A 21,526-nucleotide genomic window follows, 5' to 3' on the forward strand; every position below is an offset into this window, starting at 1 on the left:
CGATTCTCCTGCCTCAGCCTCCTGAGTAGCTGAGATTACAGGCATGTGCCACCACACCTGGCTAATTTTGTATTTTTAGTAGAGACGGGGTTTCACCATGTTGGCCAGGCTAATCTCGAACTCCTGACCTTAGGTGATCTGCCTGCCTCGGCCTCCCAAAGTGCTGGGATTACAGGCGTGAGCCACGGCGCCTGGCCAGGATTTAGTTCTTGAAAAGCAGGAATGGTAATAGTCATGAGTTTGTAGGCTAGGTATTCACTAAAGATAAATAATGGAGACTAAAGATTGGACAGGACAGATTTCCATGTGATGCCACTGTGCAAGAAAAGGCATAGATTAGTCAGTAATGCTTGCCTTTTTCTTTGGTCTGTTTCCGTAGCAAAAAAGAAATTCCTGTGTTTAACTTTACCATCCATGAGATCCACTGTCAAAGGAACATTGGTATGTGTCCTACCTGTAAGGAACCATTTCCCAAATCTGACATGGAGACTCACATGGCTGCAGAACACTGTCAGGTGAGCCACCAAGTACTCAAATGTTTATACATGTGTTATACTTGCTGTTGTTCGTAAATGTGTTCTGTTTGCTATTGTGCAATAGCAAATGAGCATATTGTCCCAAAGCCAATTTATTGATTCTCACTTCTTACTCTAGGTGACCTGCAAATGTAACAAGAAGTTGGAGAAGAGGCTGTTAAAGAAGCATGAGGTTAGTCCATGGAGTGAGTTACCGTGGGCCCAGTCCTGCTGAGATTACAGACCCACATGCAGAGCAGGAAGCCAGTCTGGTTGAGTGTTAGTTCTCCACGAGCTCACATGCATACTGTTTCTCAAAGCCTGTTTGAGGCCTTGACTATGTAACTGCTGCCAGATTCGGCTACCTGGCTGTTGGAACTCCCTTGTGTATGTTGAGACTTGCGAAGTCTCTCCCTTTGGAACTGAGTCTATCATTTCTGCTGGGGTTTGGTTATTGGCAGCCTCACTGAATATGAAGCCAGCCCTAGAGTTGCCAGTATGGGATAACCTCTTTAGCACACAGTCTGCCTTACAAGCTAAGCTGTCATTTCATTTTAAATTCTTTTTTTTTTTTGAGATGGAGTCTTGTTCTGTTGCCCAGGCTGGAGTGCAGTGGTGTGATCTCGGCTTACTGCAACCTCTGCCTCCCAGGTTCAAGCAATTCTCCTGCCTCGGCCTCCTGAGTAGCTGGGATTACAGGCGCCCACCACCACTCCCGGCTAATTATTAGTAGAGACGGGATTTCACCATGTTGGCCTGACCTTGTGATCTGCCTGTCTCAGCCTCCCAAAGTGCTGGGATTACAGGCGTGAGCCACCACATCTGGCTTCATTTTAAAATCTTGAACACCTGGACAACATGCTATTTAACCTAAGAAATTCCTTAGCATTTGGTGAGAGAGAATAGAGTATCATTTGCTCGCTAGTTAAGATAAAACTGGCCGAAGGTTTTTGTTTTTTTTTTAAATACAGACAGGGTCGGCTGGGCATGGTGGCTCATGCCTGTAATCCCAGCACTTTGAGAGGCAGAGGTGGGCAGATCACTTGAGGTCAGAGTTTGAGACCAGCCTGGCCAACATGGTGAAACCCTGTCTCTGTTAAAAATACAACAATTAGCTGGGCGTGGAGGTGTGTGCTACTTGGGAGGCTGAGGCACGAGAATCGCTTGAACCCAGAAGGCAGAGGTTGCAGTGAGCCGAGGTCGCGCCACTGCACTCCAGCCTGGACGACAGGGTGAGACTACATCTCAAAAAAAAAAACCCAAAAAATAGAGACAGGTGTTGTCTCTATTGCTGTGTTGCACAGGTTGGTCTTGAACTCCTGGGCTCAAGTGGTCCTCCTGCCTCAGCCTCCCAAAGTGCTAGGATTACAGGCATGAGCCACTGTACTCAGCCCAAAGTTTTTTTTTTTTTGAGATGGAGTCTTGTTCCCGTCTTGCAGGCTGGAGTGCGGTGGTGCAATCTTGGCTCACTGCAACCTCCACCTCCCAGGTTCAAGCGATTCTCCTTCCTCAGCCTCCTGAGTAGCTGGGATTATAGGCGTGCTCTACCATGCCTGGCTAATTTTTTTTGTATTTTTAGTAGAGACAGGATTTTGCCATGTTGGCCAGGGTGATCTTGAACTCCTGACTTCAGGTGATCCACCCGCCTTGGCCCCTCAAAGTGCTAGGATTAAAGGCGTGAGCCACCATGCCTGGTCATTTTTCTTTTTTTTAATTAAAAACCTTTTTTAAGAGACAGAGTCTTACTCTGTCACCCAGGCTAGCATGCAATGGCATGATCATAACTCACTGCAGCCTCAAATTCTCGGGCTCAAATGATCTACCTGCATAGGTGGTACTACAGGTATAGGCCTCTATGCCTGGCTGATTTTATTTATTTTTGTTTTTCATAGAGTTGGGGTCTTGCTATGTTGCCCAGGCTAGTCTCGAACTCTTGGCCTCAAGTGATCCTCCCTTCTTGGCTTTCCCAAATGTCGAGATTACAGGCGTGAGCTATGGCACCTGGCCAAAACTGGCCAACGTTGAATGAGTATGTTAATTCACCAATTTAAAAATCCAGCCGGGCGCGATGGCTGATGCCTGTAATCCCAGCACTTTGGGAGGCTGAGGTGGGTGGATCACAGGGTCAGGAGTTCGAGACCAGCCTGGCCAATATGGTGAAACCCTGTCTCTACTAAAAATACAAAAATTAGCTGGGCATGGAGACGCACGTCTGAAATCCCAGCTACTCGGAAGGCTGAGGCAGGAGAATTGCTTGAACCTGGGAGGTGGAGGTTGCAGTGAGCTGAGATCGTGCCATTGCACTCCAGCCTGGGTGACAGGGTGAGACTCCATCTAAAACAAACAAAAAAAAACTGGCTCACCTTGTTTTCAAGTGTTGACATAAACTAACAGTCAAAAGCACCACTCAATCTTTTATAACGCAAGTGAAATCAGTGCTGTACCCCTTCAAGGAACCACGTGACAGTTTGTTCAGTTGAGCACAAGTTCCTTGCAGGAACAGTTGCTGGCAGAAGGGCTGTGTCTACAGCCCATGTGGAACCAAGGACAGTTTTCCCATTCAGTAGGGAGCATCCCTCAGCCTTGATCTTCATTTCTTGGCCGGGCGCGGTGGCTCACGCCTGTAATCCCAGCACTTTGAGAGGCTGAGTGGGCGGATCGTGAGGCGGGCGGATCACGAGGTCAAAAGATTGAGACCATCCTGGCTAATACGGTGAAACCCCGTCTCTACTAAAAATATAAAAAATTAGCCGGGCGTGGTGGCGGGCGCCTATAGTCCCAGCTACTTGGGAGGCTGAGGCAGGAGAATGGCGTGAACCGGGGAGGCGGAGCTTGCAGTGAGCCGAGGTTGCGCTACTGCACTTCAGTCAGGGCGACAGAGCGAGACTCCGCCTAAAAAAATGAATAAATAAAAATAAATAAATAAAAATCCAAACAGCTGTTTATATGGTAGTTATAGAAGAGTGGATATACATATGTAAAAATTCACCAAGGTATATACTTAAAGATTTGTGCATTTCATTCTGTGTGCCTCAAACTGTAACAACTTTATTTTATTAATTTATAATTAAATTACCCTTAAAGGTAATTCACAGCGGGCTACAGTGACTCATGCCTGTACCCTAGCACTTTGGGAGGCCAAGGCGAGAGGATTGCTTAAACCAAGGAGTTCAAGACCAGTCTAGGCAATATCGTGAGACCCCTATCTCTACAAAAAACTAAAAAATTAGCTGGGAATGGTGGTCCGTTCCTGTAGTCCCAGTTGCTCGAGGGGCTGAGGTACGATATTGTTTGAGCCTGGAGGTTGAGGCTGCAGTGAGCCCTGTTTGTGCCACTGCATTCCAGCCTGGGCGACAAAGTGAGACCCTGTTTCAAAAAAATAAAAATAAAAATAAAAAGGTAGGCCAGGCGCAGTGACTCAGCCTGTAATCCCAGCACTTTCGGAGGCGGAGGAGGGCGGGTCACTTGAGGTCAGGAGTTCAAGACCAGCCTGGTCAACATGGTGAAACCCCATCTCTACTAAAAATACAGAAATTAGCCAGGCATGGTGCCGCATGCCTGTAATTCCAGCTACTCGGGAGGCTGAGGCAGGATAATTGCTTGAACCTGTGAGGCAGAGGTTGCAGTGAGCCAAGATCACGCCACTGCACTCCAGCCTGGGCAACAGAGTGAGACTGTCTCAAAAAAAAACAAAAACAAAAACAAAAAATGCTGGGCGTGGTGGCTCACGCCTGTAATCCCAGCACTTTGGGAGGCTGAGGCAGGCAGATCACATGCGGTCCAGAGTTCAAGACCAGACTGGCCAAAGTGGTGAAACCCCATCTCTACTAAAAATACAAAAATTAGCCAGGTGTGGTGGTAGGCTCCTGTAATCCCAGCTACTTGGGAGGCTGAGGCAGGAGAATTGCTTGAACCCAGGAGGCAGAGGTTGCACTGAGTCGAAATCATGCCATTGTACTCCAGCCTGGGCAACAGAAGCGAACTCCATCTCAAAAAAAAAAAAAAAAAAAAATTAAACTAAAGTTCTATTCTAAATGCTACTCCAACATTTTCAGCACTGTTTGTATATACATGAACTACCTCTTGCAGGAAACACAATAAATTGATAAAAAGGCCATAGGTAGCTGAGGAACAGGGAAGAAGAGACATGATTTTTACATATATCCTTTTTGGGCTTTAAAATTGTATACCAGCTGTGCACAGTGGCTCACGCCTGTAATCCCAGCACTTTGGGAGGCCAAGGTAGGAGGACTGCTTGAGCCTATGAGTTTTGAGATCAACCTGGGCAACATAAGGAGACCCTTGTCTCTACAAAATAAAAAATAAAACAAAAAACCTAGCTAGGCATGATGGCATGTGCCTGTGGTCCCAGCTACTTGGGAGGCTGAAGTGGGAGGATCGCTTGAGCCCAGGAGGTCAAGGCTGCAGTAAGCCATGATCGTACCACTGCACTCCAGCCTGGGTGACACTGAGATCCTGTCTCAAAAAAAAGAAAAGAAAAATTAAAATTAAAAAATAAAATTTGATACCACGTAGATATAATGCCAATTCAGAAAGTTTTTTTTCAAAAGCTTTTTTTTTTTTTGTTTTCCACTCTTGTCACCTAGGCTGGAGTGCAGTGGTGTGATCCCAGCTCACTGCAACCTCCGCCTCCCGGGTTCAAGCAATTCTCCTGCCTCAGCCTCCCCAGTAGCTGGGAGTACAGGTGAATGCCACCACACCCTGCTAATTTTTGTATTTTTGGTAGAGTGGGGTTTCACCATGTTGGTCAGGCTGGTCTTGAACTCCTGACTTCAGGTGATCTGCCTGCCTTGGCCTCCCAAAGTGCTGGGATTACAGGCGTGGGCCACTGCCCGGGTCCCAAAGTTCTTTTATTAGATAAATAACACGGATTTGCTAGGAGTAGTGGCTCACACCACTTGAGGCTGGGAGTTTGAGACCAACTTGGCTAACGTGGTGAAACCCCTTCGGTGCTAAAAATACAAAAAAATTAGCTGGGTGTGGTGGCACGCACCTGTGGTCCTAAGCAACTCAGGAAGCTGAGGCACAAGAATTGCTTGAACCCGAGAGGTGAAGGTTGTAGTGAGCTGAGATTGCACCATGCACTCCATGCACACCACTCTGTCGCTGGGCGACAGCGAGACTTTCTCAAAAAATAATAATAATAAATGAAAAATAAAGCCTGTGCTAAATACAAATATGAAGGTTAGAGAAACCTGTGTCTTTCTAAAGTGCAGTTTCTTTTCCTCATTATTAGGTACTTAAGACTGAATTGGAGGCCAGGCGTGGTGGCTCAAGCCTGTAATCCCAGCACTTTGGGAGGCCGAGGCGGGCGGATCACGAGGTCAGAAGTTCAAGACCAGCCTGGCCAACATAGTGAAACCCCGTCTCTACTAAAAATACAAAAAATTAAGTGGGTGTGGTGGTGTGCGCCTGAAATCCCAGCTACTCAGGAGGCTGAGGCAGGAGAATCGTGTGAACCTGGGAGGCAGAGGTTGCAATGAGCCGAGATTGCGCCATTGCACTCCAGCCTGGGCGACAGTGCGAGACACTGTCTCAAAAAAAAAAAAAAAAAAAAAGACTGAATTGGAATAGTTGGTAGGGGACAGGGACATTGGAGCTTTGACAAACATCTGAATTGCTGTGATTCTTGTTATTTGCTCCTGGGCTTCTCTGGCTGGTTTTAGATTACTAAGTAATGTGTGCACAAAACAATATGATAGTTAGGGTGGCTGAGTAGCAGGCTCCCTCTAATATTTTATTTTCCTTTATAGAACATTGTGGCAGGAACAAAAGGGGAAGCTGTGACTCTTAAATAATTAAATACATTAAAAAAAGGCAGGAGAATCAAGGGTTGGAAGAGAAGATTGCAGTAGATACTCTTGGCTTTCCTTGCCCTATACTAAAACACACCTCTCCTAGATATGCATATTAACTGCCTCATTCCTCTGTTTTGTAGGAGACTGAGTGCCCTTTGCGGCTTGCTGTCTGCCAGCACTGTGATTTAGAACTTTCCATTCTCAAACTGAAGGAACATGAAGATTATTGTGGTGCCCGGACGGAACTATGTGGCAACTGTGGTCGCAATGTCCTTGTGAAAGATCTGAAGACTCACCCTGAAGTTTGTGGGAGAGAGGGGGAGGAAAAGAGAAATGAGGTTGCCATACCTCCTAATGCATATGATGAATCTTGGGGTCAGGATGGAATCTGGATTGCATCCCAACTCCTCAGACAAATTGAGGCTCTGGACCCACCCATGAGGCTGCCGCGAAGGCCCCTGAGAGCCTTTGAATCAGATGTTTTCCACAATAGAACTACCAACCAAAGGAACATTACAGCCCAGGTTTCAATTCAGAATAATCTGTGTGAGTTGTGCTTGGGATTAGGGAACTAGAATGGTATCAAAATCCCAAGGCAAATGGGAACAGGGCTTTGGGGCCAGATAGATCTTGATTATAGAAACCCGACTGTAGCTGAGTAACACTGGGAAGAATACCTCACTTTCCTATAAAATGGAAATAACCTCCATTGGATTATAGTTAGGGTTCATAATGGTGAGTATGATGACAGTGTTGTAAATAGCCAGCACTTATACAGATTGAGTATCCCTTATCCAAAATACTTGGGGCCAGAAGTGGTTTGGCTTTTGAAGTATTTGCATTATATATACTGGATGAGCATCTCAAATCTGAGAATCTGAAATCCAAAATGTTCCAGTGAGCATTTTCTTTGAGAGCCATATTGATGCCCAAAAAGTTTCAAATTTTGGATTTTTGGATTGGTGTGCTCAACCTGTATCTTATTTCCCTTAGGCATTTGCAAAGTGCTTTATACGTATTAACTCATTTAATTCTCTCATTATTTGAAGGTAGGTAAATTTGAAGGTAGAACTGAGATTTGAATTCAGATAATCTGACCTCGTGCTTTATACCATTCTACTGTAATTCAGAAAATAAGTATAAAATGTTTAGCACAGTGCCTGTCTCATAATTATGGCTCAGTAATATTGCTCAATAATACAGTTAGAATAATAATGGAGCCTTTTCACATGGCAGACTTTAATGTTCAAAGCTAGGAGACCCAGAGGGTGAAGAGAGCTAGTTGAACATGGTCATTTTTGTTCCTACCCGGATGCCTGTAAACCTTGACTGTTTGCTAGGCATGGACTTGAGTTGAGGGTGGTAACATTTCTAATGTATCCTGAATGTTGGTTGGTTTTTTTTTTTTTTTTTTTTTTTTCAGTTGAAGAACAAGAGAGGCAGGAAAGGAATAGAGGCCAACAGCCCCCCAAAGAGGGTGGTGAAGAGAGTGCAAACTTGGACTTCATGTTGGCCCTAAGTCTGCAAAATGAAGGCCAAGCCTCCAGTGTGGCAGAGCAGGACTTCTGGAGGGCCGTATGTGAGGCCGACCAGTCTCATGGCGGTCCCAGGTCTCTGAGTGACATAAAGGGTAGGCTTGCTTATTCTGCACTAGCCTCTTTCTCTACAGTTTTTGTAAGTCTTAGGTTATACAATTCTTATACAATTGAAAGATTTTAATGAAATAGAATTTGCCTTACTCTTTTTTGTTTCTTTTTTCTTTTCTTTTTTGGGACAGTCTCGCCCTGTCACCCAGGCTGGAGTGCAATGTAATGATCTCGGCTCACTGCAACCTCTGCCTCCTGGGTTCAAGTGATTCTCGTGCCTCTGCCTCCCAAGTAGCTGGGATTACAGGTGAATGCTTGAACCCAGGAGGCAGAGGTTGCAGTCAGCTGAGATTGTGCCACTGCACTCCAGCCTGGTGACAGAGTGACACCTTGTCTCAAAAAAAAAAGGCTCTAAAGGACATTATTGTACAAGTAGAGAACTTACATTAAAGTTACTGAGAGTGACATCCGTATTGTTTACATAGGAGAAAGCAGTGCCCTTGTTCTTCAAAGGCACATGATGAAGTACTTAGGAATAAAATGTTATGTGTTCAAACTTATTCTCAAATAGTTCAGGGGAAAAATACATAAAAGTAATGTGAGGAAATATTAAGCTTTGTGAATATAGATGAGGAGTATATGGGTATTTGCTATACTATTCTGAACATTTTTTTTTTTTTGGAGATGGAGTTTTGCTCTTGTTGCCCAGGTTGGAGTGCAATGGCACGATCTCGGCTCACTGCAACCTCTGCCTCCTGGGCTCAAGTGATTCTCCTGCCTCAACCTCCTGAGTAGCTGGGATTACAGGCATGTGCCATCACGCCTGGCTAATTTTTTTTTTTTTTTTGAGACAGAGTCTTCCTCTGTTGCCCAGGCTGGAGTGCAGTGGCATGATCTCGGCTCACTGCAAGCTCTGCCTCCCGGGTTCACGCCATTCACCTGCCTCAGTCTCCCGAGTAGCTGGGACTACAGGCGCCCACCACTACACCCGGCTAATTTTTTGTATTTTTAGTAAAGACGGGGTTTCACTGTATTAGCCAGGATTGTCTCTATCTCCTGACCTCGTGATCCGCCCGCCTCGGCCTCCCAAAGTGCTGGGATTACAGGCGTGAGCCACTGCGCCCAGCCATGCCCGGCTAATTTTTTGTATTATTAGTAGAGACGAGGTTTCGCCATGTTGGCCAGGCTGGTCTCAAACTCTTGACGTCAGGTGATCCACCTGCCTCAGCCTCCCAAAGTGCTGGGATTATAGGTGTGAGCCACTGCGCCCAGCCATTCTGGGTAATTTCTTATCAGTCTTCTAGTTCACTGATTTTTCTCTGTAGTTATTTCTAATCTGTTGTTTAATGTGTCCCTTAAGATTTTCACTTAGTGATTATATATTTCATTTTGAGTTCTGTTTGATCCTTTTCCTCATTGTACCTCCTAATTTTTAAAATAATCTTTTGTTCCATAGTCATATTACAGTTCCCGCTTTGGTTTTTTGTTTTGTTTTGTTTTGTTTTTTTGAGGCAGGATCTTGCTCTGTCACCGAGGCTGGAGTGCAGTGGCGTGATCGCGGCTTACTGCAGCCTCCGCCCCAAGGCCTCAAGTGATCCTCCCATTTCAGTCTCCGATGTAGCTGGGACCACAGGCATGCACCACTACCTTTTTTTTTGTATTTTTAGTAGAGATGGTTCCTTACCATGTTGCCCAGGCTAGTCTCGAACTCCTGAACTCAAGCAATCTGCCCCACCTCAGCCTCCCAAAGGATTGGGATTACAGGCATTAGCCACTGCGCCCAGCGTAGTTCCCTCTTTAACATGTCTTTAAACATGCTAAATATACTTATTTTTCTTTTGTGTCCAAAAATAGCAAAAACTGTTTCTTTGCTATGTTGTTTCTGCGTCTCCTGTTCATGGAGGCTTGCTACGTGTGTGTGTGAACACCAAGTTTTCTAGCATGTTCCTCTGAGAATTTATAAATGCTTCTGGCAGGCACATAGAGATACTACCATTAGGGGTAACTTTAAGCTTTTGGCCTGGACTTTTTTTTTTTTTTTTTTCTTGAGACAGAGTCTCCCTCTGTTGCCCAGGCTGGAGTGCCATGGCGCGATCTTGGCTCATTGCAACCTCCGCCTCTGGGGTTCAAGTGATTTCTCCTGCCTCAGCCTCCAGGGTAGCTGGGATTATAGGCTTGTACCACCATGCCCGGCTAATTTTTGTATTTTTAGTAGAGACAGGGTTTTACCATGTCGCTCAGGTTGGTCTGGAACTCCTGACCTCAGGTAATCCACCCACCTTGGCCTCCCAAAGTGCTGGGATTATAGGCGTGAGACACCATGCCTGGCTGGCTTGGACTTTTAAAAAGCATAAACATAGCTGAGCATCATGTCTCATTCCTGTAATCCCAACACTTTGGGAGGCTGAGGCGGGAGGTTCATTTGAGCCGAGGAGTTCAAGACCATCCTGGGCAACAGAGTCAGACTTCATTTCTACACAATATAAACAAAAACTAGCTAGGCATGATGGCACACACCTGTAGTCTCAGCTACTGGGTAGGCTGAGGTGGGAGGATCTCTTGAGCCTGGGAGATCAAGGCTGCAGTGAGCCAAGATTGCACAACTGCACTCCAATCTAGGCAACAGAAAAAAAATCACAAATGCGAATTTATGTAAAAATAGAAACATAAAAAACAGAAGCACAGACTGTGACCCCATACCTATGTAAGGGGCCAAGCTCTAGTTACTCTACTTGGTAGAGACTTTTCTCTCTTTTACCCAGAACTAAAATCTAGATGGGTAGAAGGGTAAATTTCCCTACATCCTGCCATTGTTCACCCTCCCATTTGTTTAGCAGTTTTCCTGAGGATGTTGTGTCTGGGAATCTTGGGTTTAAAATGTATCGATTTGTTCACTTCAGTTACTTTTAGGCAGCATTTTTTGGTACTGGGAGGAGTATTCAGGATATTGTTTGCCAGTTTATCTGTAAAATAAGGATAATGTAGGATTTACTTCGTAAGTTTTTTCTGAGGATTGAAATAGTGTGTGGAAAACACTTAAGATTATTGCCTACGGTTATTACACATTTAAATCGCTTCCTTAGAGTAGTGAGTAGCAGGTAAACTACTGCTATACTGCTACTCAGGAAATTGGGGTCAAGTACATTTCTTGTTTTGTCATGGAAGTTTTGGCCTAGAGTTTATCTCTTGGATGGGTTGCCTCTGAGAATATACAGCCCCACAAATTGCTATCTATAAGAAACATTAAAGAAAGCCAAACTTCTATATAAGACCCCATAAAGAGGATAAAAAGTTAAATTCAAGTTTGTTTTTGTTCATCCTGAGTCTCATTGTGTGGCCTAATACCTAGGTGCAGCTGACGAGATCATGTTGCCTTGTGAATTTTGTGAGGAGCTCTACCCAGAGGAACTGCTGATTGACCATCAGGTGTGTTATGAATTACTTGAGGACTTTTAGTAGGATTGTATGCAGGCCATAATTGGTGTTACAGGCCACATGAGGCCTTGAACAAATCATTTTAATACAATGCCCATGGTAGGAATAGCAAGTGTTCTTTTCCATGATGTGAGTGGCATACAGATATGAAAACTTAGCCTTGTTCCTTCTTAGAAAAAGTGATGGCATCCTTTGTAGGGACATGGATGAAATTGGAAATCATCATTCTCAGTAAACTATCGCAAGGACAAAAAACCAAACACCGCATGTTCTCACTCATAGATGGCAATTGAACAGTGAGAACACATGGACATAGGAAGGGGAACATCACACTCTGGGGACTGTTGTGGGGTTGGGGGGAGGGGGGAGGGATAGCATTAGGAGATATACCTAATGCTAAATGACGAGTTAATGGGTGCAGCACACCAGCATGGCACATGTATACATATGTAACTAACCTGCATATTGTGCACATGTACCCTAAAACTTAAAGTATAATAATAATAAGAAGAAGAAGAAGAAGAAGAAAAAAAAACAATAGTGAAATAACAGCAAAAAAAAAAAAAAAAAAAGTGATGGCAGTGATGTATGCCTGTAGTCCCAGCTACTCAGGAGGCTGAGGTGGGAGGATTGCTTGAGCCCATGAGTTTAAGGCCAGCCTGGGCAACATAGTGAGACCCCAGCTCTACCAAAAAAAAAAGGGGGGGCAGGGAATGATGCTCATTTCAGCAGACCTGGAAATCTCATGGTAGCAGCCCTTTCATGTGGTAGTGACTGGTGCACATATATCTCCACTACCCGTTTTGTGATCTGGTCTCATCTCATGCCACATTTTGATTTATTGGAGCTGTATTGAAGTCCTTGCATTTTTCTAGAAAGGTCAAGGGTGTTTTCTGCACATTACTTTATCTACCTGAAAGGTGTCTGGCCTTCTGCCCCTGTCTCCTTAACACATCCAACAACACAGACCCCTTACTTGTAGAGTTGGTTCAGATGTGACTTTATGGAAGCCATCCTGATAGGTACTATGAAGGCTAGGTCAGGAACCACACCTGTGTGCTTCTGAAAGTCTGTGCCCACCTCTCTTATAGTTTGTCACTTTATGATGTGGTCTTCTGATCTCCTGTTGGTCTGCACCACTAGGCTGAGTTCCCTGAGGGCAGGTTCTGGGTTTTCCCAGTTTTGGAATCTCTAAATACTTGGTATCTGAAAAGGTGTCAGTTATTTGAATGATTGACTATTCTTGAGCCATTTAGGAATGATGAGCAAATAGCTTTATGTGTTTGAGGATTACCTGATGGAGGGAACTTCTGTTTTTTTTTTTTTTTTTTTTTTTTGAGATGGAGTCTCACTCTGTCGCCTAGGCTGGCTGGAGCGCAGTGATGTGATCGGGGCTCACTGCAACCTCTGCCTCCGGGGTTCCGGCTGTTCTCCTGCCTTAGCCTCCAGGGTAGCTGGGACTACAGGCACACACCACCATGCCTGGCTAATTTTGTATTTTTCGTAGAGACAGGGTTTCACCATGTTGGCTAGGCTGGTCTCAAACTCCTAACCTCGTGACCTGCCCACCTCAGCCTCCCAAAATGCTGAGATTACAGGCGTGAGCCACCACGTCTGGCCTGGAGGGAACTTCTTGTTCCCTCAATACTCTGATTTGGTTTGGCCTAGTCTGGCATTTCCACAACTACCAAATAGTGCCTGTGCTCTGGATGGTGGAACATACTTTCCCCCATAAATGAAATAATATATTATTTGAATACATGTAGTTTTTGTTTTGGGAGTACCATAGAAAATCCATTAACAAAGATAATAAAGAATATTTGTGCCTCTCTTTTACTGTATGGGTGTGGTGGGAAGAACCTTGAATCTTTTCAAATTAATTTAAAAAGAATGAACACACTTTAAAAAACCATAAAAATATTTAAAAGTAAAATGAGTGTTCTATGTGTATTCCTCTTTTTTGTTCCTCTTTCCAATATTAAGCATTTAAAAAAATCTTTTTTTTTTTTTTGAGATGGAGTCTCACTCTGTGACCCAGGCTGGAGTGCAGTGGTGCGATCTCGGCTCACTGCAACCTCTGCCTCTCAGGTTCAAGCAATTCTCTGCCTCAGCCTCCCAGGTAGCTGGGATTATAGGCAAGTGCCACCACGCCCGGCTAATTTTTGTATTTTTAGTAGAGACGGGGTTTCACTGTCTTGGCCAGGCTGGTCTTGAACTGCTGACCTCGTGATCCACCTGCCTTGGCCTCCCAAAGTGCTGGGATTACAGGCGTGAGCCACTGCACCTGGCCAAGCATTGTTAAAATTATATGACTTCTTCTAGAAAATATTTTAGGAATGTAGTTTTTTTCTTAACCTCTGATTTTTGTTTTTAACCTATATTTTTTGAATGACAGACAAGCTGTAACCCTTCACGTGCCTTACCTTCACTCAATACTGGCAGCTCTTCCCCCAGAGGGGTGGAGGAACCTGATGTCATCTTCCAGAACTTCTTGCAACAGGCTGCAAGTAACCAGTTAGACTCTTTGATGGGCCTGAGCAATTCACACCCTGTGGAGGAGAGCATCATCATCCCATGTGAATTCTGTGGGGTACAGCTGGAAGAGGAGGTGCTGTTCCATCACCAGGTAAGGGTCCCTGGAGTCCTTGTCCATGTGGCTCTGTGCGTGAACCTGAGGCTTCCAGAGCTGAGAACACTTCCTTAGCCTTTAAGTTGCATTCCATCCTGACAAGGAATGCACACACTTGGCTTCTGGCCATGTCATCTTTGTGAGCTGTCTGTGGTAACCAATACCGCAGGCTTTCAGACTTTCCCTCCCTTCGGGCAACTGAAGCCATCTTGTTACTAGCTGAGGACCAAAGAGCCAGGACTCTATTTGAGCAGGTGTGGAAGGAAGCCTTGTCAGAGAGTTTAGATGACAGTCTCCCTGCTTTTCACCAGCTGGGTTTTTCCCATTGTGGTGGCATTTGAGACTTGCATTCTAGGAGACCTGAGGGTCTACTTCTGGTTTTGTCCTGTGGATGACCCTCACTGGGGCCATCTGTAAGTGAGGGAGTTGGACTAGACAATATGAAGTCATTTTTCAGCATTTACAGTATAGGATTCCAATCTATTAGTGGAAAATATGTTTTCTGCCCAATCGTATATGTTACAGGGAGTGAGAGTCAACACTGCAGCTACCATTTCTGTAGTTGATGCCATGTAGCTGTTACTAGAACATTGTACATTTCATTTCTGTAATAAAGACTCCTGCTTTTCAGAGGCCAGGCATGGTGGCTTATGCCTGTAATCCCAGCACTTTGGGAGGCTGAGGCGGGCAGATCACTTGAGGTCAAAAGTTTGAGACTAGCCTGGCCAACATGGTGAAACCCCATCTCTACTAAAAATACAAAAATTAGCTGGATGTGGCGGCGGGCACCTGTAATCCCAGCTACTCGGGAGGCTGAGGCATGAGAATCACTTGAACCTGGGAGGCGGAGGTTGCAGTGAGCCGAGATCACACCACTGCACTCCAGCCTGGGTGACAGAGCGAGACTCTGTCTCAAAAAAAAAGAGAAAGAAAGAAAGAAAAAAAAAGACTTTTGCTTTGGGATCAAACAGTAGATAAGTGACTGCTTACCCTCTAGGGCAGACTGAAATAAGCAACCACACAAATAAATACTCTGGTGAGAGTATAGAAATGCTTTTCAGCTGCTCTGAAGGTAGTGAGTTCTCTCAGTTGATTGTTCACAGTCAGTTACAGATCGAACTCCTTGTTCTACTCTTTTCCCCGTTCTCACTATTGTACTTGAATAGTCTTAAAAAACAGAAAAAGAAAGAAAGAAATGTTTTTCTGGGCTCCAAGATCAGCCCTTCCCGCATCCCTGCACAAATCAGAAAGTGTTTCTGTCAGTGCCTCATGTGCCGATGGGATTGAATGCAACCATTCCAGATGTGTGGTTTCTGAAAGTTCCCAGAACTTTCAGAGGTTGTCAAAGTCCCCCTCCAGATGAGGAATACACTGCTGTTCCTCCCATCGCATGCTCTTTTCTGGGAATGACTCAATTCAGAGGTACTAATTCTGGTTTTTCTTGTTTAGGACCAGTGTGACCAACGCCCAGCCAACCATGTGACAGAGGGGATTCCTAGACTGGATTCCCAGCCTCAAGAGACCTCACCAGAGCTGCCCAGGAGGCGTGTCAGACACCAGGGTATTTATTAGCCAGGACTCAGCCAAGGCCGCAGGTCTACTGCTGGCTCCGGCCTGTTTACCACTTCTCATCCACTGCTCTAACGTGGGGATTACCTGCATCTCAAATTTCCAAACACACTAGGGTCTCATAGGGCACTCCTCTGCAGGTAGTTGTGGTCCCACATTAGACTGAGCTCTCTCAAGTGTGTGATTTTTAGGGTAATGGCTTTGCGGACATCCATGAGATACACGTAGTAGTAAGTGCTTGTAATAAGTTTCTGGTTTCCTGTCTGTGCACTTAGTGGATTATTTGTAGATAATTTGCAGACCTTATGGTAGCTACCCTGGGCCCCCATTTCAAGTTGAAATACACTTAGGGTACTCAAACCTATTATTATTATTTAATTTTTTTGTAGAGACAGAGTCTTGCTCTGTCACCCAGGCTGGAGTGCAGTGGCACAATCATAGCTTACCACAGCCTCAAACTCCTGGGCTCAAGTGATCCTCTCTCCTCAGCCTCCCAAGTAGCTGGGACTACAGGCACACTCTACTACACCCAGCTAATTTTTTTGTTTTTGTAGAGATAGGGTCTTGCTATGTTGCCCAGGGTGATTTCGAACTCTTGGCCTCAAGTAGTCCTCCTGCCTTGGACTCCCAAAGCATTGGGGTTACATGCGTAGGCCACTGTGACTGACCTCAAACTTATTTATTTATTTTTTTTAGACAGGGTCTCTTTGTCATCCAGGCTGGAGTGCAGTGGCGTGATCACTGCAGTCTCAACCTCTTGAGCTCAAGCGATTCTCCCACTCTTAGCCTCCTGAGTAGCTGGGACTATTAGGTGCCCACCAACACACCCAGCTAATTTTTAATTTTTTTTTGTAGAGTTGGGGTTTCACCACATTGTCCAGGCTGATCTTGAACTCCTGGGCTCAAGTGTTCCTCCCAGCTCGGCCTCCCAAAGTGTTGGGATTACAGGTGTGAGCCATCACACCCAGCCTCAAACTTATTATTATTACTTAAGACCATCATGTTTAGGCAAGTAAACTGTTTTTGAAACCTCACCACTACAAAGCCAATTAGAAATTATTTTTCGGCTGGGCATGGTGACTCACGCCTGTAATCCCAGCACTTTGGGAGGCTGAGGTGGGCGGATCACAAGGTTGGGAGTTCAAGACCAGCCTAGCTGACATCATGAAACCCCGTCTCTACTAAAAATACAAAAATTAGCCGGGCGTGGTAGCGGGCGCCAGTAGTCCCAGCTACTTGGGAGGCTGAGGCAGGAGAATCACTTGAATCCAGGAGGCAGAGGCTGCAGTGAGCCAAAATCATGCCATTGCACTCCAGTCTGGGCGACAGAGCAAGACTCCATCTCAAAAAAAAAATTATTTTTCAAGGTTTGCTTGCACACTATTGTTGAATAGTTAGGAGGCTGTCTTTGAGGACTCAGATAATATGTGCAGAATTGATAAAATATCCCCATCTCTGCCCTGGAGATGTGGGTTCCAGCAGCCTTTTGGGGTGAGCAGTTGTCTTTTTTTTTTTGAGACACAGTCTTGCTCTGTCTTGTCCAGGCTGGAGTGCAGTGGCATGATCTTGGCGCACTGCAGCCTTCACCTCCTGGGTTTAAGTGATTCTCCTGGTCTCAGCCTCCTGAGTAGCTGAGACTATAGCCGTGTGCCACCTCACCTGGCTAATTTTGTATTTTTTTTTTAGTAGAGATGGAATTTCACCATGTTGGCCAGGCTGGTCTCGAACTCTTGACCTCAGGTGATCCCCCCACCTTGGCCTCCCAAAGTGCTGGGTTTACAGGCATGAGCCACCACGCCTGGCTGAGCAGTTGTCTTCTATCTGGAATCTTTTTGTTCCTGCCCTAAACCTGGCACTATAGCCAGAGCAGGCTTTTTCCTAAAGCTGTTACCATTTTCTCTTCTCAGGAGACCTGTCTTCTGGTTACCTGGATGATATTAAGCAGGAAACAGCTAATGGGCCCACCTCCTGTCTGCCTCCCAGCCGACCCATTAACAATATGACAGCTACCTATAACCAGCTATCGAGATCAACATCAGGCCCCCGACCTGGGTGCCAGCCCAGCCCTCCTCGTGTGCTGAAGCTCAGCAACTCAGACAGCCAGGACATCCAGGGGCGGAATCGAAACAGCCAGAATGGGGCCATAGCCCCTGGGCACGTTTCAGTGATTCGCCCTCCTCAAAATCTCTACCCAGAAAACATTGTGCCCTCTTTCTCCCCTGGGCCTGCAGGGAGATACGGAGCTAGGTAAGAATCAGTAGCCCAGGAATGGGGCTTGGGAGTAGCTGAAGTGAACATGGGCAAAGGCCTGGTTACCCTTGCCAGGCCTGGGGTAAGACTGAGGTCCTTGCATGGTAAGGGGAGGAGTATGGATTTTCCCTGTATTGTCACCTGACTCCAAAAAAATTATTTTGTGGCCCATGGGTTTTTTGGGGTTTGTCTGCTAGCATAGGGCTGCTTCCTGTTCCCTCTGAGTTTGCTGACCTTTGCTCAGGGACAGTTCAGGAGCTAGTTTCCAATTGTTTTCTTTCAGTGGTAGGAGTGAAGGTGGCAGGAATTCCCGGGTCACCCCTGCAGCTGCCAACTACCGCAGCAGAACTGCAAAGGTAAGGTGGGCTCTAGCCCATGATGCTCGGGGGGACTCAGACATGGTGGGGCTTGTGTGGCTCCTGAAGTTGTAGAAGTTGTTGGGACCAGGCTGGTTGTGGTTCAAAGATTGTTCCTTTGGCTTTTGAGAAGGAGGTTTCTAAGGAAGCGGGACATTTTCGGGGATCCAGGGGAGGAGTAATGCTTTTTCACTTTTTATGTAAAGCTTCGTTTGTGTTGTGTTGTTCACCAGGCAAAGCCTTCCAAGCAACAGGGAGCTGGGGATGCAGAAGAGGAAGAGGAGGAGTAATGGTGTCTCCAGAGACTTTGCATCGGTTCCTGTCTTCTGTGCACAGCAGCACTTGCCGCTATGCAGGCCCACCTCTCTGGCTCTTTGGGTGGGAGAGTTTTTCCAGATTTTAGATTTTTCTAGGTTATGGCCATTTTGTGTCTTTTGAGGTTGTGCTGTGGGGGTTTGGGTTTGAGGGAAGGGAGCAGGGTGGCGGTTGAGGAACGCTTCAGCCTTAGCTGCTACCTTTCGGCAGCAGTGAAATACAAGCTGCAGCCTCGGCTGCCAGGGCTCCCTTTTGACTTACTGTCGCCACTGCCCCTTGGTGCTGTGTGGTCCCGGTGGAAGGAGGGGAAGATTTTGGAAACCTGGTAGCCACCAGTAAAGTGATTCTCTGCCCTGTTGGGGCCTAAATTTGGGGGCTTTTGGGCAACCTCTCCCTGTACTGCCTCTGTCCACACTCGATTGGGCCCCAGGTGTGTATGAGGCGCTCTGGTAAGGTGCTCAGGCCAGTTGCAATGTCTGTCAGTAACGAGGCTTTTGATGTGTTGAGCTGGAGGTGAGTGGACTGGGGGCTGTGTTTTAAGCTGCTTCCTTGGCATTTGGCATCACTGCCTTCTGTTCCCTGGGGAGCATGGATCTTTTGTCCTCACTGCTTTCTAATGGGGAGGGCTGAGGGCTCCCTGTCCCCACAGCGGGTATGTTGGGCTCTGCCCCAGCCCCACGCTTGCTCTGAAAACCAAGTGTCAGAGCCCTTTCCCCTTGTTTTTATTTTACTGTTATAATAATTATTAACTTCCTTGTAATAGAAATAAAGTTTGTACTTGGAGTTCAGCTCAGTCTTGTGGTTCCTTCTCCTGTGTGCTTTAGAGACTGCAGGGAGGCCAGGGTAGGCTGGAGTCAGCCCTGGGGTTGGAGGAGGTGAGCAGGGCTGGGCTTTCTCCGGCACTCCAGTAACCCTCGCAGCTCCACCATGAGTCCCTTCTTGGAGTACACAGACATTGAACGTGTAGTGTTTTAAATTGGACTTCTTCTGAGAAAACTGACAGGCTTGCTGCAGCTCCGGTGATGATTGGGGCGAGAAGGGGTGCCTCTGACTGAATAGAGAAAAGCAGATTCTTCAAAAGCCTTCATCCTGAGAGGAGTTAAGCCCTAGCAGGATTAGCTGTTACCCCCTCAGTGCCTCCGTCTGCATAGGACCACTGAGCACCGTAGGTCATTTTGAGTTCCTTTGTTCTTCCAACAACCTGTTGGGGTGGGAAAGGTGGGAGGAACTGCCCTATTTCATAGATGGAACACTAGACATGGGAACCATGTGGCCAGTTCTTTGCAGAGGCAGGTCTCTGAAAAGAATTATCCTGAGAGAAAAAGCTGCATGCGCATGTACGCGCGCACACACACAAACGATACATAGTAGGGTTAGATCTTTGAGTGTATGTCAGTTATATCTCAGTAAAACAAAATCACCTTAGCTCAGTGAGACTTTCATGTGTTGCGTGAAAGAAACTGGAGGGACTCGGACTTGCATGGCTTCTGCTGTCACTGAAATCTCCCTGGAACTTCAAAAAGTTGGGAGGAAGGATCCAGGGCAGCTCTAAGTCCTCTCCCCAGCTGGGCCGGAGAACAGTCATGTTGCCCTTAACTGTCTGTTGGGGTGTGGGGATAGACCTGCCAGAAAGTCAAACTCTCCCCACTCTGCCTTTGGTTGGATTAGACATTGAGTAAAATAGTAGGAGGTTGGTTGGTTTTACACTGTTTTTTGAGACAAGAGTCTTGCTCTGTTGCCCGGGCGGGAGTGCAGCGGTGCGATCTTGGCTCACTGCAACCTCCACCTCCCAGGTTCAAGTGATTCTCCTGCCTCAGCCTCCTGCGTAGCTGGGATTACAGGTGTGCGTCACCATGCCCAACTAATTTTTGTATTTTTAGTAGAGACCGGGATTCACCATGTTGGTCAGGCTGGTCTCAAACTGCTGACCTCGTGATCTGCCCACCTCGGCCTCCCACAGTGCTGGGATTACAGGCGTGAGCCACTGCGACCGGCCAACAATGGGGTTTTCTAAATATACAATTATGTCATCTGCAAACAGAGACAATATGATTTCCTCTCTTCCTACTTGGATACCCTTTATTTATCTTGCCTGACTGCCCTGACCAGAACTTCCAACACTATGTTGAATAGGAGTGGTGAGAGAGGGCATCCTCGTCTTGTGCCAGTTTTCAAAGGGAATGCTTCCAGTTTTTGCCCATTCAGTATGATATTGGCTGTGGGTTTGTCATAAATAACTCTTATTATTTTGAGATGAGTTCCATCAATACCTAATTTATTGAGAGTTTTTAGCATGAAGGGGTGCTGAATTTTATCAAAGGCCTTTTCTGCATCTATTGAGGTAATCATGTGTTTTTTGTCATTGGTCTATTTATATATTACATTTATTGATTTGAGTATGTTGAACCAGCCTTGCATCCCTGGGATGAAGCTGACTGATGGATAAGCTTTTTGATGTGCTGCTGGATTCAGTTTGCCAGTTTTTTTTTTTTTTTTTTTGAGACAGAGTCTCGCTCTGTTGCCCAGGCTGGAGTGCAGTGGCGTGATCTCAGCTCACTGCAAGCTCTGCCTCCCGGGTTCATGCCATTCTCCTGCCTCAGCCTCCCGAGTAGTTGGGACTACAGGCGCACGCCCGGCTAATTTTTTTGTATTTTTAGTAGAGCCAGGGTTTCACCGTGTTAGCCAGTATGGTCTTGATCTCCTGACCTTGTGATCCACCCACCTTGGCCTCCCAAAGTGCTGGGATTACAGGCGTGAGCCACCGTGCCCAGCCAGTTTACCAGTATTTTATTGAGGATTTTCACATCGATGTTCATCAGGGGTATTGGCCTGAAATGTTCTTTTTTTGTTGTGTCTCTGTCGGGTTTTGGTATTAGAATGATGCTGGCCTCATAAAATGAGTTAGGGAGGAGTCCCTCTTTTCCTGTTATTTGGAATAGTTTCAGAAGGAATGGTACCAGCTCCTCTTTCTACCTTTAGTAGAATTTGACTCTGAATCCATCTGGTCCTGGGTTTTTTTTGGTTTATAGGCTATTAATTACTGCCTCAATTT

General features: G+C 46.0%; 1 protein-coding gene across 2 annotated transcripts in view; it reads left to right on the forward strand.

Annotated features, from left to right (window-relative positions):
• Nucleotides 1–19,262, forward strand: part of TRAFD1 (TRAF-type zinc finger domain containing 1) — a 28,115-nt gene extending 8,853 nt beyond the window's left edge. For both annotated transcript variants that reach the window (XM_055359147.1, XM_004053915.3), the window contains exons 3-12: nucleotides 380–515; nucleotides 655–708; nucleotides 6,475–6,880; nucleotides 7,758–7,964; nucleotides 11,270–11,346; nucleotides 13,751–13,981; nucleotides 15,434–15,545; nucleotides 17,461–17,800; nucleotides 18,087–18,159; nucleotides 18,393–19,262. In XM_055359147.1, the coding sequence (XP_055215122.1) occupies nucleotides 380–515; nucleotides 655–708; nucleotides 6,475–6,880; nucleotides 7,758–7,964; nucleotides 11,270–11,346; nucleotides 13,751–13,981; nucleotides 15,434–15,545; nucleotides 17,461–17,800; nucleotides 18,087–18,159; nucleotides 18,393–18,449 (1,693 nt within the window). In that variant the 3' untranslated portion in view covers nucleotides 18,450–19,262. The remainder of the gene's footprint in view (nucleotides 1–379; nucleotides 516–654; nucleotides 709–6,474; nucleotides 6,881–7,757; nucleotides 7,965–11,269; nucleotides 11,347–13,750; nucleotides 13,982–15,433; nucleotides 15,546–17,460; nucleotides 17,801–18,086; nucleotides 18,160–18,392) is intronic.
• Nucleotides 19,263–21,526: the final 2,264 nt, after the last annotated feature.

This window comes from Gorilla gorilla, chromosome 10 (assembly GCF_029281585.2).
Source record: "Gorilla gorilla gorilla isolate KB3781 chromosome 10, NHGRI_mGorGor1-v2.1_pri, whole genome shotgun sequence".
NCBI lineage: Eukaryota > Metazoa > Chordata > Mammalia > Primates > Hominidae > Gorilla > Gorilla gorilla.